Genomic DNA, 20000 nt, shown 5'->3' with positions numbered 1-20000 from the left:
ACTAAAACAAAAAAAACATATGAGACTCACCCCTACCTAGCCTCCATACCAAGGAATATTTTTTTTATATTTAATTTGTTTATTTTTTATTTTAACATTAATTGACTTTGATCAATTTACTTTGTTTATAAAAAAATAGTTGTAAAACGAACTCCCCCTCTAAACACAAGTATCTACTTTATTAGAGAGGTAGAAACGTTATATTTGAAATGTGTTGTATATTTAAAAACTATGTTGTATTATTTGAATATTTATTTTGAAAAAAAAAATTCAATAAAAAAATTATAAATAAAAATAAAAATAAGAAAAGATTTATAAACATGTTATATTACAACAACTTCAATGAAATAAATTTGACCACCTGAAATGTTTAGATAGTTAGTAGAATATAGGTCATCCTTTTCATCCCTAAACGATCGATTTTGAATCTGCACTTTTAAAAACGCGATAAAAAATTCAAAAAGTATGCTCCAATTTTATTTATAAGACATTTTTAAATACATTTTATAGACTTAGATACCACTTCTAAACATTAAAAATCAACATATAAAAATATCATTATTTTATGAAAATAATGTTGTAAGTAACGCTAATCAGCAAAATAAGTTTTTTTTGTAATTTTCGTAACGTTATAAAATACTTTTTTTTAAAAAGCTACATTTTGAAGAAATGAAAACGATCATCATTTCAGCACTCTTTACAATTCACTATGTGTTATACTTGAATTGAATACGATTTAGTAGGTCAGAATAGTTTTATAATTTTCCATATGGTAAAGGTAATCTATTGAACGTTAAAATGAAAAATGGCACACGAATAGTGAAAATACGTTATTTGAGATACATAGTTAGACACAGCAGGTAGCGAAATTACTTATGAAACAATGTAGTAGCGGTTTTGAACTTTCGATTATTAAAACACCAGTCATCATAATAAATCATTTTATTTTCTATGCAATCTCATGAGCAAAACGAAAGTTATAATTTTAGAGATCAGTAAGTACTGTGTTTGTTATCTGTGGTTAAGAAAACTAACAAAATATATTTGAATTCACGCTTTCTAGACCCACAAATCCAGATTGTGTATTAATCCAAGTGTCTTAAAAATAAAACAAATATGGAAAGGTGTAAGTGTAATTGGTTTAAGAGTATCTAAGCTGTAAGGATCACTTTATTGACCATTTCATTGGTATTTCCTTTGCTTTATTGGTCCCGCCTTCTGAGAGAATTTTTTTAAAAATTAATGTCTTCTCAGAATGTGAAATAAATATCACGCAAATTTAACAATTCATTAGTTTTCTTAAAACTTGCTATCCTTCTCTATAGAGATCTCTATCATATATGATTGAATATTACGTGATTATTATAAACAGTAGTAACAAAAAGTACACCAATTAATAAAACATAATACCTCAAAAGTTAAAACAAACAAATAATTTTTATAATCCGTTTCTTCATATAGTTAAGAGTATTAAGTGTTTTTTAATGAATCAAAGTAAAATAACAAAATTGTATATTTAATTTAATTTTTATCTCAAACTCATGATATTTCCACTTAATATATGTATTTAAATGAAATAGTATTCATCCAAGTTTTAATTCGCATGTGGGCACATTTAAGAAATGTCAATACCAAAATAAACTAGAAGATTGCATGCCAACAAATAAATAATATATTTCGGATTGGGCTAGTCTTACCTATAGTCTCTGGCGTGTGCTATGCCGCTAAATGATTGGTTGAAGTTAATGCGGATAGTCATGAAGCCAGCCTTACACGTGGCAGTCACCACGGGAGAGAAGTCCACAGCCTGCTCGAGACCCTGCAATAAAAGGAAATCATCAACCTTACCATAAATAGCCATAGAACTTCACCAGCTAGCACCGAGCACACACATTATTAGTCACCATTATTTCCCAGAATATTCGAGCAAATACTTCTTATAAACAAATAATGATGAATTATATAGTAAAAAATGGGCTGGAACTTGAAATGATAATTGCACAACCGTTCTAAGAATGCTTTTCAATGAATCTATAAAAATGGGCATCGCATAAAAAACCGGTATTTTTACTAAATGATATGCAAATACTGAGAATCATATATTTTACCCTATTAAAAAATGTAACAAATTAAGGAAAAAAAGTGAACATATAATATGTACAGATTTATAAATTTACTTTGTACAATCGAATCTTCAATCTATTTGTCTTTAAACATAATTATTGAGTTGTTATAGTTAAAAAAATGTGGGCATACAACTTTATATTATTATATTTTATTACGAAAATTTATTCAACACTGTGAAAAAAGGATTTAATAATTTTTCGCTAAAATTAGATGAGCGTAACATCGACACAAACAAGAATTTCATGAATGAAACACCAGATTTCCAATGAGCCCATAAAATTGCATTAACATCCAGAAATGCAAAATTGTAATGATCAGTTAATAATTCGAGATGGTTTGAAGAATGATTTACTTCAGTTACCTAACAATTATACGCTGTTAATCAATAATTCCGCCGACAACTCTGTCATTTCATAACGAATTGCGATTTTTTTAAATGGCATTTAGCAACGAGAATTTACAACAGTAGACAATATTTAAAATGCGTCTATTTTCACGTAATAGATCGTGTCTTAAAACTTTTAAAAGGTTAAAGCGTTGATTTGTTATAAATTGTATTGTCAGTAACCGGCTATGCGTGTCGGTAAAAATTATATTTAAAAACACAAACTGTTTGCTTTTGGGTGTTGGATTTTTAGTAATAATTTTAACAAAACTAAAAACATGGAGTTAGTGAAGCTAAATAAAGAACACTTCATTTAAGATATTAGTAAGACATTAGTAGTACATAACTAGTACGTGTATAAAAATCCGTTGTTAATGACATAGCTTCAATAATTGAAATAAAATAACACCGAGTATTTTCAACAGGTGTTATAGAAATCGTGACCCGTGGACACAAAGCTATTAGATTTCTTATTAGCTGGAGCATAAGTAAAAGCGTTTTTCCAAACGGTTAAAATGATATTATAATTGAAATTTTTACTTTTTTGTTTTATTGGTATAATGATTTTGATTTTTTTTATTAAAAAGAGTTTTAATTTTATTATATGCAAAAATACTCATACTATGTATTTCTGTGAGCCTAGGCGGCTCATTATTAGAAATAGGTATCAAATTGTGGAGAGTGGGTTCAAAACGAGAAACTCTGACTCAAGAGTCCGCGACACTAACCACGGGACCACAACCCGACACAATATTTTAAATAATCGCAGTGGATCCTCGACATTCGTTCGCCCCTTCATGCGTCGAACAATTCTCCTGTAAATACCAAAAATGTGAAAATGCTGTAATGCCAATATTACTGAAAATATCGCCTTGTAGTAGTCAACATATAACAATGATAATGATCGGTTTATGCGAAGAAGAAGAAAAAGCGTAAAAACGTATATCATTAGACATCTTGTAAGTAACTCTTGTAACATAGCTTGTCATTATACGTGTCACGTATAATTATTCCTCAGGATAGAAAAAAAAATGTACTTACTTTTCTAAAAATAATTCTTTACGATTTTTTATGAATTAACTATAAAAATGCATTAATAAGCTACTGGGACGAAAGTACTAACCCGTCAATTATCTCATTTTTATGGATGAATAAAACAATCACCACGGACCTGAAACGTATTAATACAACTTATTTTATTTACAGTTAATTTGTTTGATATTCGCACGACTCGTAATTTGATCAGCTTGGTTTGTTTACTTAACATATAGGGGAAAAATAAATAGAGTAAATTTTAAATTTACAGCTTAAATAATATTTAAGCTGTAAATTTAAAATTACGAGTAAATGAGCCCTTGATGTAAAGATTATATTAATATTCAAAAGAAAATGTAGAGAATTTACAGATTACTTTACAATTCAGCAAGAAAGAAGAACGAGGAAGTAAAATATATTAAAAATGCTTCACTACACCCAGACCATATAAAAAGAAATATTTACTTTATATAAATTATTCACACGAGACAAGGCTGCGATCGTTGCGCAAAGTTTCTACTGTATTCTTATACTTATAAGGTTTTGTCACTACATTCGTCTGAAAGAAAAAGTCCGCCAGACACGAGACATGAATCCAGTCCCAGTCCCCAGTCCCCGGTCTCCAGTCGCAGCAACCGGTAATGTTATGTCACAACCGGTTTGTCTGAATCTCACTCCTCCTGATACAAGTATAGAACAGACACACTAGGAATTCGCGATATTGGCAATCAGGTCAAAATCACAAATCTACCGGAATTTTTTTTCGGTATAAATACCTAGTGAAATCACTTCTCGGATTAAATGAACATTTTTTAGGAAAACTTTTTTTCAAATCAATAGACTCTAGCCTACTGTAAATTGCTTAACACTAGTTTACACCATACCCCATAACTAATAGTATTAAATACAAACTCTCTTTGGAAAATTAAAATCGTTAAACATGATATATGGCATAGTATGATAATGATCTTTTGATATGCTGTTTATTAAATTAAACACCTGAATAATTTTAATAAAGATAAAGAGGTTCTTTACTCTTTTCAAAAGATTTCGTGATCTTTTTTGACCGCTTTTTCTCTCTTTCATAGGATGTGGTAAAGCAAAGCCTAGTTAAGCAATCTTATATCTCTACAATCCCCAGAGTATTTGAACTATCAATTCTTATTGTTTAAATTTTACGACGTTTATTATATAAATTACAAAATATAAATTATCAAATTATAAATAACATAATTACCGACAAGGTTTAGGTTAAGCATTAGATAACCATTTTGCCACCCTAAAAAAGAGAGAGGCAAAAATTAAATGCGATTAAAATCAACAAAACGAAACATCTTTTCTGACTAATACGAAAAAACTCTTACGTTGTTTTAATTTTTTTAAATAATTTGATAAAATAGGATATTTTTCATAATCCTGTATTTTTCCAACGTTTCATTTAATATTTATTTTATTTTGAATATTTTTTGGGTTGCATAAATAACAACTAATCTTGAGATACGTTACATTGTTTGGCTAGTGAATATATCAAATAGCTATTTACTCATCTGAATCCTAAAATTCACTTACTGTAAGTCAGAAAATAAACGCTTATCATAAATGGAAAACGAATTGTTCAATCATATCAAAAAATAAATCATGGCATCTCTGAACTGATATATGTCATGGTATACACATGCAGAAAATCGGTGCTGTCCATTTAGTTTGAAATATAAACCGTTATTTTTACGGCAATAAGTAAAATCAAAAATAAAATATTATCAACATAAAATTTACAATAATTTATTTTATAATATCACAAACATTTATATAATCATTTTTGAACTATTGAGTCTTGTTATCTGAGAACTGCACAAAATGCATGCGATAATTCCGATACTTATTCACCGTATACTCGTGTATACTATACCCGTACCATCATTTTAGTTTACTTTAGTTTCTGAGCACGATACCATTACTATTATATTATTAGGTATTTGTACAATCTGCCCCTCTAGCGGTCATGAATCAGACATGATATGTACTCGCATATTCGATCTATGCTGAAATAATACAATTTTATACTCTGGTCAAAGACGACAATGGACAATAAGTTATAAAAAAACTTATAATTTACCTTATATTTATTTATTTTTTAAGTTTAAAGAGTTTTTTAGTTCTTACACATAAAAAAATAATTTATATTGTTACATAAATAAATTTTGTTTTGTATTTATTAAAATGCATATTTTGATGGTAAATTATCAGAATGCCAATTTTAGGTTTTCTGATGTTATTTCCGGTATCGCAGGAATAGTACAAGCGTAGAATAGTAATGACATACAAGATAGGTTATACGGGTGGTATTATACCATAAATGTATGTTACATCGGGTCATAAAAGGTGACTGAGAAAACATCGTCATACGGGGCGTAAAACCTAGATAAATATATGCAAATAATAAACATACTTTATTTACTCACATAAAAATACTTACATACATTTATGTATCTTATAATATTGTATCGAATAGAAAGTTAGAAATGCAGATCGAATTACTACTTGTGTATGAATTGATTGGCGTTTTCAAGTATCTAATGTCACCGATGTTATGTTCGTATATTGGAATATTTAACTTTCATATCCGCACCATTTATGATACTTAAACATTCAGAGAGGAAGTGTTTCCTATTGACATTACTAGTAATTAAATAAATATAAAAAATAATGGGGTCGGAAGTAGGTTTTACTTTGTAGCATTGATATAATATTTATGTAGTTAGTTTTTCCTTCAAGAAAATTTCTAACCTTTTAGAAAATTTCGAAATTAATATTCTGAAAATAGCTCACGAACGTTTTTCTTCTCTGGCCCGAATAAGAGCGATATATGTTGAAAACAGAAGTAACTTCCATATAAATAGGCACAAATACAGGTAACAAATGCTTTTTTTTTAAACGGCATTTTTTTAACACAATGGTAGCGCCGTCTGTTGATATAAAGCATTCTAATTATTGCCCATAACTGAGCATGCTTCTTGATAGCTGATGTCACAAAACATTTTCAATGTTTCCGATTGCATTGTCGTTTCATGTGTTTTTTTTTTTAATTCTCATTGGTTCACAAGCATTGTGAAATGAAATATTTCATATTAGAAATATGTGTTTAATATTTTATTTCTTTTCCAATTAACCCGATTGAGCCAAAGCAACACGTGGCCGGGTACAGCTAGTGATAAACAAATAAATAAGAATATTGTTTAAAATATATAAGAAACAGTCAATTATAAAAAAAGGTTTTTTAAAACTCTTATAGCCACAACGAATGTAGCCAAAAACTAGCTACCTATCTCAGCTTGATTCGTCGACTTTTTCCTTATGACTCAAGAGTGGAATACAAAATAGTATCGCACAGGTTAAACTTATGGTATTACGTGCTTGATTATTCAATGCAAATATGCGATATCTTCGTGTAAGTAGCATGTACTCACCGATGGCATTAAATCCTGTAGAGTTCAAGACTATATGACACACTGGTAGTTGGAAAGCCAAAAAGCTTAAAGCGTCAATTGAGAAATTTTATGTGTGGAAGACGTACATAAACAAACGAATTTTCAGCAATGTCATTAATTGATTCGGCAGTCACTTTGTGGTAAAATCAATCCATTTATATTAAAGTTTTACTTAGTAAATACCATTTACCATTACTATTTCTTAAAATCTATTGTGACCAATGTACCTACGATGTTTACGTTATGGAGTTTGAAAATGATGGGGAATGCATCGAAACACGTGTCACAATAAAAGGTTTTAAGAAATAGTGGTATCCATTTACTAAGTAAAACTTAAATAAAAATGAATTGATTTTACCACAAAGTAAAACTTTAATTAAAAAAAAGTTTTCAGTACTTCAGTAAAATTGTAATAACTAGTGTTATTTAGCAGGTATGATATTGTTAACAAAAAAATGCATAAATCTACGATTAAAAAATTGTGTTCAATTTAATCTGAATGATTGACAAATTTTGGATTTTTCATTTTATACCTTAATTTCCAACGTCAATATTATCCTATCGATAACAATATGTTGGTTATGCTAACAATATAATTACACAGTATTCACTCATGTGTATTTTGTATGTTGGGTATTAAGGGTTGTTATATTCTTGGGAGGGAAGCCATCATATAAATTTTACCAATGTGACAAGAAGACCTATAAACAAGATCAAATAAATCGTTTACTGTTGTATCAGAGGAAATGTCACAATCCCTTCCATATAAACCTAGTGTCTACATACTGTGCATTGTGTAAGAGAAATAATTTAAATGCGTTCCACTTTTGTGTCGCCTTTTAAAGAAACAAAAGACTTACATAAGTTATTTGTAACCGCAGTTAAGAGTTGAGACTCTTCAAAACCGGTAATACGCGCAGGCATTCCAGAAACATTGTCCGCATACATATTATTTAGTGAAAGTATAAGAGATAAAACATGATGGAGTAACTCGTAACATTATAGAATATGGGATAACTCAGAGCATAATTTACTAGAATTCTCAAAGCTCGAAAATGCAAAGACCGGGACTATTTTATGGAACAAAAATACATATTACTACTTGATTGATGGTTTGATACTAACGATAAATGGGAAGTATCCGACCCAAGTCCAAATAGCCCGAGGTAATACAATATTGGCAATGCGAACGTGGATAAAGTGATTCAATATACCTACGAATAAATCAAATGTACTAATAGTTCTTAAAGAATTTTGTTCAGTAACATAATGATCTGTTATCATTTCTTAATCAATAAAAATCAATATGGTACATACGAAAATAATATGAAGAAAAAGTACGTATTTTTCGTATCTTTGATTTTTAAGAGATGAAACAACAATGGAACCAGCTGATAACAATATCAATCTGTGTTGACAAAACATGATATTGTATGTTCAGCTTGTCATTGTATGACTCAGTATACCATATGTGTTTTTATTTCTTAAAAATAATTCTCTTAATTGGTACGCTATGTGACTATTTAATAATAATATTTCCCCATAGAAATAAATAAATCATCAAGTTCGGTTTGATAAAAATAGCAAACATTAGCAATATAAACAATATAAAATTTTGCTTCACGCAAATTTAAAGATAGGCTGCGATGAAAACATCTGATATAATAAAACTAACATATTTTTATGTGTCTTTTCCCTAAACACTTGGTTTAAATTATACATTGTATAAACTATTGAGTAAATATGAAATACCACTATTGAAATATTTCTTGTAATGTTAGATTTCGATAAGATTCGTTTTCTCATAACAAAAACTAATAAAATAAAATATGATAATCTTTCATTCTATTCGATTTTATTTACGTATAATAAATAAATCATCATTGGATATGATCCGAAAATTAAACTAATATATCGCAAGGGTTGATACTTAATTAGAGATATTCTTGAAATGTATCTAACGATTATTATCTATGATTGTTATGAGTTCTAAGCGATGGTTGGGGGAAGAATAAAAGTAGTGATGATACGTCAAATATCTTTTTTGTGTGGACCTTTCGTTAATTTGGTCAACAGTTAACATGTTCATGGGATGTGGGCAAACGTAAATAACACAAAATGTTAAAATCAAGCAACGTCATAAAGAAGAACGACGCATTACAGTGAATATTACTGAATTACATTTCAAATTAATGAAAAAGTTTTTTTTGCGATAAATGGGTTGGTCAATTCTCAATAAAATTTGTGTTTTTCGATCCAAAATAAATTACAATTACTTAATTATGATTAACTGATGAACGTCTTCCATTGACGACGTTTTATGCAACAGCGACTCTATCCTATTAGGCAAGCCCGCATCCTTATGTTGAGGCCGGTTCGAGGTCTCGAGTGAGGCAGACGAAGAACGTAGACCATCGGGTAGGTTTCACAACCGAATAATGAAGCCATCTGGAGGCCGGGAATAATGACGGCCGGATTAAAAATCATAACGGCCGCGGTGGGCAATGGCCACTCAGTAGACCGAAACGCGAACCACTACTGACCGAGTTGATTAACTTTGTCAACATCGCCATCGAAACAATGTAAAACAATGTTACAGTTTCCCAATGCACCTGTAATACAGTTAGAATCTCATATTGTTATGTGCGACAAAACACAGCATTGTTCGATAAAATAATTACTACTTCACATTGAGCAGTTATTTATTCTTTACAAATCACGCAATTAATTTCATCAGTATAAAAGGTACATAGCGCCCTATTGGTTTGTGCTACAGACCATTTTAATAAGTTGCGGGAAATGAGCATTACATGTTAACATGTCTCTCGTGATACGTTTGATTAAGAAAAATATTTTCCATTAAATGTCAATATTTTAAGAAACAATGTACTGAATTTACATGCCAGCAATTCACTGTTTTGCTTTTTAAAGATTTTTTGTTGTCGTTTCATATCTACAAAACGCAACGTGTTTTATATTCGTGTGTACGAAGCAAATCAATACATTTTTTTCTGTTTTGATTACTAGTGTATTTTAAAAGTAGGTAGCGTTAAATTAATTTTATATAATAGAATTGTATGTATAATTACTTCACGTTATTATTATGGTTATTTTTATATCTCAACTCTATCGTAAGAACATACATGTGACAAAAATTACCAGAATTCAGAAATGTTTGTCATGGTTTGATATTAATACAGATATTTTCTTTCTTATTTCATGCGTTGTATTTAAATGTCAAGCTTTTGAAATAAATAAACTTATGGATATCTATGAATACCGGTTTTAGGTTTCTTATAAAACTTAAAATATATCATCTAATGTCATATAAACTACACGCCGGACTCGATTATGCTTAGACCACAACATAAAATATTTATGATGATAGTCGTGCCGATGAGATACTGAACTGGCCCTGGCATGGCGATTCCCTTCCGATCGCGTTGATTGCGCAATCACGCATATCTACTCGTATATTCAAATATTCAAAATGATATCCTTAATGACATCTATGCATATGAGCTCAAGAGGTATAAGTTCTCCAATAGAGTTAATCCGTGAGGTAACGGAGCCGGAATTGTAATGTCGTTTGGAAAGTAAATTACCATAATTACGATAAATTGCTTCAATATTTAAATAAATAGTTTAACTTCGATTTAAAAAATTGCCGTTATATATTACATACTTAGTTACTTATTTTACTATCGTCAAACCAAAGTTTAAATAACGAAATAAAATGACAAACATCATGTAAAAATTCTGTGGTAGGCTAATAATACTGCTTAAATTGTACACATATAGAAAAATAAAATGGTTCTCATTAAGAAAATTTGTCTCTAAATATTTCATATTTAGCTAGGAGAAAAGTAGTCACCTATGTTATTCCGGTATTGCTTACTTATATTAAATATCTAAATTTGTCTGGCTTAGAACGGGGAACATTGATTAGCCAGACAATGCGATAAAAAAAATATAAAAAATAAAAATTACTAAGAACTAGAAAAAAATCAACTTATGTACTTATATACTTAATATATATATATATATATATATATATATATATATATATATATATATATATATATATATATATATATATATATATTTATATATATATATATATATATATATATATATATATATATATATATATATATATATATACATATATATATATATATATATATATATATATATATATATAAATATATATATATATATAATCGTATATATATATATATATATATATATATATATATATATATATATATATATATATATATATTATGTATCAATAAAATAACTTGTACAAATGACTTATTTTGAAAAACATAAAATGTTAACGTTTAAATAAATAAATAAAATATATTTATTATATATATATAAGCACTTAAAAAATACACGTACAAATACTTGTTTACAGTACCTACTGTATGTGTGTTCTTCATGTCAAAATTAAATAGAGTTGTTTAGTATATTGTAGCTAAAAAATAGTCGCTGTAATTGTTCAATGTAATCTCAGTAATGACCTTCGTATGACTGTTATTGTCGTATACTGTTCCCACACACGTATTAAGGAAGTGTCATTCTAAGAATGTTCATCTCAATTATGTTATAAGACAACAAGTGTGGTCGCAATTATGATAAGTATTATTAGAAATTATTATAACGATGATTTGTAAAGAAACTGTAGGAATTTTGAACGGTTTTATTTTTACAACAATGAAATTAACTATCACCTACGTACATGAAAAGTTAATTTACTATTTTTTTTATTTATTTGAAAATTGTCATAATATCTGCACTTGAGAGAAATGTCGGATTTAACTGATCCTCTTTCTTTTACCCGCATCTACAACAAGCGGTAAGTACATGGTGCACTGTGTTGGACCGCCGAGAGGTCAACTTGATCTTGATGATTTCTGGGCTCCAGATTCTTGGGTAAAGGAATGGGATATGTTTATTAAGATAAACTAAATGGTTTTGATAGTGCAAGGAAGAAGAAAATTAAGGAGCTTAAGGTGAAAAATATAACTTATACGTGGAAAAGTATGTGTAAGTTATACAGTGCTGATTTGAACGAGTTCTTTGAGGAACAACTCCAAGTGAAAAAAGGTATTCCGTTACCTACGTTATCAAATCCGAAAATTAAATAATCTCATTTAACATTCTGATTCTTAAAATTCGGTTATTGAAAAACAGCATTTTGATAGATTGGCGAGATATCACTCTGACATCATATCCTATGACGCCACGACATATTCTTGTCATTTAAAATATGTACAGAAAATCTTTATTATTTTTTCTACAGATTTCAATAAGAACAATACAGACTCTTACTTATTTTATTACGCCTTTTCGACGTAAATGTGTACCTACAAAAGTACCTATCGCAGAAGTATACCTTGAAAGGAATGTGGTTTAGATTGTATTCAAACAAATAACTGTCTATATATAAAATATGAAATTAGTCAGTAAACAAAGCCTAATCGATTGTGGTAGAGCCAAAGTCTTAACTAATAATCGTTCTCTTTCGACCAATAATGACGCAGAATTGCTAAATATAATAGAAGAATTTAATTAAGTCAACATTTACATTATTTTTTACATCTCAACATAGATGAAGAAGAATATGTAAGTCTGGGCATTTACAGGACCATCGACCGTCATAGGCTAGACGCACTCAAAATGTTGATAATATTTTTAAAGATAATATTTTTTGTGATAATATAACTTTTATATCGAATCACGGCCCTTACGATCAAAAAGGACTTTATCAATACGATTTGTAAAACTCTTTTTGAATCACAGGATTTATTTTATAAAAATACATGGCAATATTATATATGTTTTATTTGTGTACTTTTAACTTTATACCCATTTTTACACAAAATTAAAACATAACCTAATATTGGCATTTAAGAGCAAAGTGTGATTCTTACCGTCAAATACTAAATATCAAGATAAAAATAACGCTCCATCACTAAAGTGCCCTATGAACCATTGATTGCAGTAAGGAGAAGAAATATTAAAGAAGATAATATTATCAAGAAGTGGAAAACGATAGCTGAAATAGCTAGATCACTTAAACTTGTATACACATACTCGTACAAAACGTGTAAGTTCCTTGAGGTAAAAATATTGCTTGATATTTCACTAAAAATGTTAACAGACTTGTATTGGAATATATTAAAATTTATGTGATAAATCTACCAGTCAGGAAATATTTTTCTTAAACGTACATACATCTATTATTTTTTTAATTATCATTATGATCCCATACACAAAAGAACAGTTGATTACTTCAGCAAACATTTAATTAATACAACTAATGGACATCGTAAATTAAATACAGGAATACACAATACTTGTACGTATATTTCTGACAATTCTGTCTCCACCTATCGCTGGACAAACAAGTTAATCTTTGCTCATATGAAAAGTATCAGCACGCCATAAATCAGTTCACATAAGGCGACCAAACAAAGCACACCAGGAAACGACGCGGCATAAGTTGTTCTGCAATAATTTGCCATTTGTAATATTTTTTTTGCGATAACCAGAGCACAGCCTCCAAGTCTGCCTCGCTGGTATTCTACACAGAAAATTTAACCCGTTTGTTGTCATTGCCAAGCGTACATTCTCGTATTTACTGTTTCAAGCATGCTTTTTTATTTAGGTCGGGTCCTTAGATAAGTATTAGTGTATTTGGATACCATGCAGAGGGGTGAAAAAAAATATAAGTGTTTTTTTCAGTATTTTTTTTAATTTTATATTATCCTGAAGGACAGTACTAATCTTTATGGAATTAATGAAAAAGTTTTTAAACTTCAAGTCTTTCCGATGCGAAAACTTATGACCATTGGGTGTTGTTGAGGACTATAAAAATAAGAATAAAATATATACTCGTACTTGTTTACACATATACTATTAATAATCGAATGAGTCAGTGTCACTTTAAGTTTTCAGTGAATTAAAAATTTGGTTTCATAGGTGTGTAAAAAATGTCCGAAAAATACCACTCTCAATATTATATTTTTAATGTTTTGGTAGTATTTTAACGTTACGAGACCTGTAGGAGATATAGGCAATTGATGGGTTAATACAAGAAGTCAGTGATCTAGTGGGCGTTTGCAAGGCCGACTTGATATCTGTAATGCCAACCTACGCAGTGGACAATCACTAAAGGGCTGGCACATTTCGCCCACAAACCAGTTGACAATTCAATATTATACATATTTTATGAATTTGGGTAATCGATGTAAAAATTCACCTGGATCTAAAACATTAAGAAATACGATAAAGAAATTGTAAAAGAGAAAATCTACTAAATCAATAATACATTTCACAGAGAAAATAACAGCTTATTGGTTCGAGGTGATCTAAGGATTAAGCATTTTTTTCTGTTCACATTATTATTTAACTTTCCTCTAAAAAATTTGGCGCTTTTTTTACATAAACTATAAGAATTAACATTTTTAAAGCTTAAACTGGCGAAAAGATGTATTCCTTGAAATTATTATATCGGCAACCTTGAACTTAATACATTTTAAAATTGATAATATGGTAAGGCCGTAAAAAACAAATCATTTCAATATATGGTAGCTATAATGCAAGTAGGTATGTACAAAAATAAATTAATGCGCGTATTTCAACGACATTGAATTTTTTTTGCATAAAAGGTCTAGATTTGGTTGAGCATAATGAAAACATTTATGAATAGAAAAAACAACTAGTCATATTATGTTATACGCATCGATTTTGTTTATTTTTCGTAGAAAATTAATTTGGATAATTGGTACCGATTGATCAAGTATTCTCTCTCTGGTCTCAATCCTGCGGATCGGTCTGCAGCAACAGATAATATCTCCTTCGCCACTCCAGCCTATCTCCCGAAACAGCTTCTCATATATCGAGCAGCCTAAGTCCTCGTATAAGTGGCTAAGATATTCGCGCCCTGGGCGTCCACAAGTATTATTGATATTAAAATCAGTCTAATTTTTAAATTACAAAAATTCGTATACATGAAATATTTACAATAGGTATTTACAATACAAAGATTTTGTAAATAGTTTAGTCGATATTAAATCTGCCCTTTTAGAATTGTTAATTTTAGACCATGATTTCAGGCATATTCCAAGTAAGTACATAACTTTAAAAGATTTCAACGACTGGACAAATACAAAGATTTAGCAAAAATGCTGTCGGTGGTGAATCCAAATCATCTCTTTTAACATCGATAATTATAATGTGTAAAAATACTTAGACGCATTTTTGGTAAGCTAATACTTTTTAATATACTGACAAAACAAATATGTAAAAAATATATATATTTTTTTTAATTATTCAGTTTATCAAAACACTACTACATACTTATTTATACAGGTCTTTACGTGCATCTCCCAAACACCTTTACACGCTCTTGCTGTCCTTTGGTATCTGCAAAAGCTGCTTTAAATGCAGTATAATGTTTATAGCATATAAGGATGAAGAATAAAAATGATTCGGTGCAATTCAATCATGTTGACGAGGTAAGTGAGTTCCAGCATATCTTTCATCATCGACAGTGATGATGTCACCACCGAGGAATGGTAGTGTCAATATAAACACTGCCTACTGACTAGTTGATATTCCACAACCGAGTATTCCACTCCCTCCACAGCTGTATTCAGTTTCAGCTCGTATTGACAACAACTTGCGTATTTCAATAATATATACACGACGCCAACAGCCTTCGACATAATCACTTACTCATGTGTGGTGTTTTACATGCTAATTACTTAAAGTCTGCATGTCAAGACTAAATTCACGGTGAATGCCGATTTGCTCTCGAAGCCAGTTTTTTAATCCCCGCTTCATTTGAAACATATGTACCTAAACTGTCGCGATATCAGCACGTCAGAAAATATTACATCAATACGAGTACCTACTGCGGTGAAAAAAGTTTATGGTTGCAGATTTTGTTGACTTTTACGTTTTTTCAAAAAAATAGAATTTTACAGTGAGTTCGCATACAAAATTGTAAAATTAGATCCAATAATAAGAGGATACCAATGAAAATAGGCACACAACTCCTTTTCTGACTTTTAAAACATAACAATGGTATCAATTTGATGCACTGACCTTTGCACTATTGGGTGCGAATAAGGCTCTGAAGAAGAAGAATGAGAAGATTTAACAATCATATATATTGTCAAAAATCCCAGATAATTAAATGGCTTCGAAGTAACATTGTGTAGATAGCGTTACACGTATTTATAAAGTAGGTATTATTTAATGTACTCTTATCCACGGTCCATCACCGTCGGGCGGGGGACCATTACACAAAGGAGGAAATAATGAAGTAACGGAAAGTGGGCATGTGTTCCGTGACACGCGGCCAAGCTAGATTACTCTCCGCAGACTGTGGATAGTTGGCGGAGCAGAGAACAGAATCTGCCATTGTCAGGCCTGCGCCTATTACGGCATTGTTCCTCGCGGCCGAGGGCAGGCGGAGATCGTGGGAGACGCTGGACAAATTGCAGCCTAACCATCTACTGCAATACAGATGTTATACATGTACCTACTACTTGAGCGCCGGGTGAGTACGATCCATAAGCAAAATATTCACTATTGTCCAATAAGAAATAGAGAACTCAAATACTGGTGTAATGAGTGAAACTCTTTATGATAGACATTATCGACGGATTGATGCATTGTTGTCAACTGTCATCGCCATCAAACAGAACCGATCCAAATCAATCATTAACAAATATACATAATATAGTCCTATGTACGAACAATCAATCTGAGTAACACCAATAGTTGGCAATGACCAAAGAAATGTAGTTCGAATAGTTTATTTTATATTTTAATTAATGTCGGTTAGTTATAAATATTTTCTTCTTTTTTCTCTATCACTCTTATATCTTTTATTTTTTGTATTTGCAATAAAAAAATGTAAGAGCCAAAATCATAAGTAAAGTGGCTTTAAAAAAACGCAAGTATTTCCATAAATCTATTGTAATTCTATTTACAGCAACAACAAAAAATACTTTAGCAAATATCTTGAGAAAATCCATTAGAAGAACGCATTACTCTATAATTTCTTGACATCAATGAATTTGTTTGCCTTTAATAATTTTCTTGAAAATATTCAACGTTCACTGAAACCCGCATTATAAAGTGCTGTTTTCTTAATACAAAATACTTTTACAACAATTTCAAGTGTGTCCAAATAATAATGGGTAAAATTGGTGAATGTTATACGTGTGTAAAGTGATCACTTTAACCAGCCTATGACGGTCGTCAGCCCCCTAAATGCCCAGACTTCCATATTCTTCTTCATCTTTGATGAGATGTCAAAAAATAATACAAAATACTTTCTTTACCTCTAATTTCCGTCTTTATCTCATGTCTTTTATTTGTCGTTCAAAAATAAGGAACGTAATTTTGAAATTCCATTCAATACTCTTCTAAAAATGTTGTTTATAACAAACATTATTTATAACATACTGTACAAACGTGTTTCAAACACTAAATTTGCGGAAAATCTTTATTATTCAGTATTTACAAATAACCAAAATTAAAAAAATACAAAATGGGTAAATATTGAATAGTTATGTTCGTTATATTTATTAATGGTAAACATCTGCTAATGCTTCATCCGCAATAACAATTAGCAATTAGGAATACCTGGATTCTTATTGAGCCTAAATAAATTAATACTTAAACGATAAAACCTAATTTGATATCTGAAAACATGATATACTAGTTTTGCATTCCTATTCAAAGATTTAAAAGTAAATTAAATTATACAATACATTCGTATAAATTATAATTATTATATGTTCACTATAATAATAATTGGTTTTAGTTTAGGAACGATTTCTAGCGCACTATTAAATATTATTGTAGGTACAAAATCATACATCATTTTAGTTATTACGTACTGTATTACGGCGGTGATGGATTCAAACTACCAATCTAGCAATACAAAATATTAAAAAAATAATGAATTTCAAAAAATATCATGTGCCAGGGCCAGTGTAACTATGCACATACAATTAGATTTTGCAGATTAATGTTGTACTTTCAGCTTAGCTGAAAATTTTTTGCACGAATGCATAATGTGGGTACTCACATCCTATGTGCATAGCTAAGAATATGTAAATATCGTATTGTGTGGAAATATGCCAAGTCTTCGGATTGGGCGAGTCACAACACTCGTCACTGTTCTCAGAATCAGAGTGACTTCAACATGAATCCCCTCGATGTATGTACCTCATAGTTTTACAGATCACCAAAAGTTCTCGGTATATAATACGTCATTGTTTGATATTTAAAGTATAGACAAAAACGAAAAAAAACACTACCTCCGGCGGCAAGTCATTATTACATATTATTGTATACGGTATATGTACGCACAGTTGCTTAGGAACGGAAATGAGCATGTAATATGATGTTTTGATGACCATAGAGTATCATAGTAAAGCATTGTTTTTTCAACACAAGAAATGATCTCATTCTTAAAGGTGAAATTGTCAAAAAATTACCGCTTTTGGCTCTTAGTACGACATTAGCACTTGATGACGTCGAATGATATTAACGTGATAAAAATATTGGTTGATTGGATTTTCACAAAATGTATATTGAAGTTTAGAACAGATAAAAAATGGACCAGGTTTATGGGTAAAAACGATATTCATGAAACGTTGATGATAAATATAAGTAAACGTCATTATCTAGATCTTAATAAATGAAAAACTGAAATTTTAAAGTCCTTTTGGATTCTTCGTGAGTCCTATGGATGTTGATCGTAGTTTGAAGAATGTCGAACAACTGAATAATTTTTACAACGATTAATTGTTTAAACTTAATAAACAAACATACGCCTTTTAATGTTCGATAACTGTTCGGAAAAGGAAATCTGATGCTTGCTTTGGCGAGGAGTGTCGGTTGGAATAACTACGGGGTCGGAATACTATCACCGATAAAGATTGCTCGAGATACCACCCGCTTGCAAAGTTTTGATTAAATAAACGAATTCTATATATTGATTTTCGAAATCAGAGATCAAATGTCGACTCCAAAGCAACGTTTTACCTTACCATCTGTCCGGGGAGATTGGACATTAAAAAGAACAACGCGGGCTACTGCTTCCAAAGTTTTTTTTTTTAAAGTTTGTGAAAATAAGGATCTCATTTTATAAATTAAAAATATATAAACTCTGATGATGCCTGATGTCTGGAATTTTTTGTAATAACATTCAAATATGAGGCAATCAAACTAAATCAAGGATCAAAACTAAATAAGCCAAGTGTGATTTTCTTTCTTTGAGCCGATCCATATTGCAGATATAACATGATACTCATATGAAGAGTGCCAGGATCGCATAATTGAAAAAGCTGCAATTCATTGCGAAACACTTTGAGTGGGTGAAGAAACTTGATATCCTGCAACAAATTGCATCACCTATAGGATATAAACAAATTATAATTTAAATGTAACTTTGTTTTTAAATCACTTTAAATTTATAGTGATTTTAAAATGCAGTTACATTTTAAATATAAAATGAGAAATCTTTCAAAAAATGCTTCAAATATAAATTATATAAACAAATTATTACTTATCGTTTTACAGGGCGTTGATAGCGTTTAAGTAACATATTTTTTTTGAAATTTTCAGTAAATTCAAAAATCATTTTCTAGGCAATTATAAAAAAAGGATTTTGTAGGTTTTCGGAAGGATTTCGATTAATTTGTAGAAAATAATCAGGCTGCCTCAGATGTTATTCCATTGATCATTATTTAAAAGAAGCAGCAAAGTAAACAGTTTTAACTGATTTTTTTTATTTATGTTAAAATTTTGTTATTTTTACTCTTCTCAGAATAATTATTTAAAATAAGATTTAAAAAAAACCCACTGCAAAAATAAAAATATTTATGCGTATATAATATGGTAAAGTTTAAAGTTCAATAAACAAC

At 29.9% G+C, this 20000-nt stretch overlaps 1 protein-coding gene across 2 annotated transcripts in view; it reads right to left on the bottom strand.

The window, feature by feature from the left end:
• LOC148299851 (uncharacterized) overlaps positions 1-20000 on the bottom strand; it is a 41952-nt gene that overhangs the window by 18107 nt on the left and 3845 nt on the right. For both annotated transcript variants that reach the window (XR_015839023.1, XM_088275605.1), the window contains exon 2: positions 1698-1819. Coding sequence is in view for 1 of the 2 variants with exons in the window: in XM_088275605.1 (XP_088131731.1) it covers positions 1698-1819 (122 nt within the window). In the remaining variant the exon portion in view is untranslated. The remainder of the gene's footprint in view (positions 1-1697; positions 1820-20000) is intronic.

This window comes from Brachycentrus maculatus, unplaced genomic scaffold (assembly GCF_059751285.1).
Source record: "Brachycentrus maculatus isolate JH-2025_06_01 unplaced genomic scaffold, ASM5975128v1 h1tg000914l, whole genome shotgun sequence".
NCBI lineage: Eukaryota > Metazoa > Arthropoda > Insecta > Trichoptera > Brachycentridae > Brachycentrus > Brachycentrus maculatus.
Note: the sequence above shows the minus strand (reverse complement) of the source record. Positions and strands in the feature narration are given on the sequence as shown.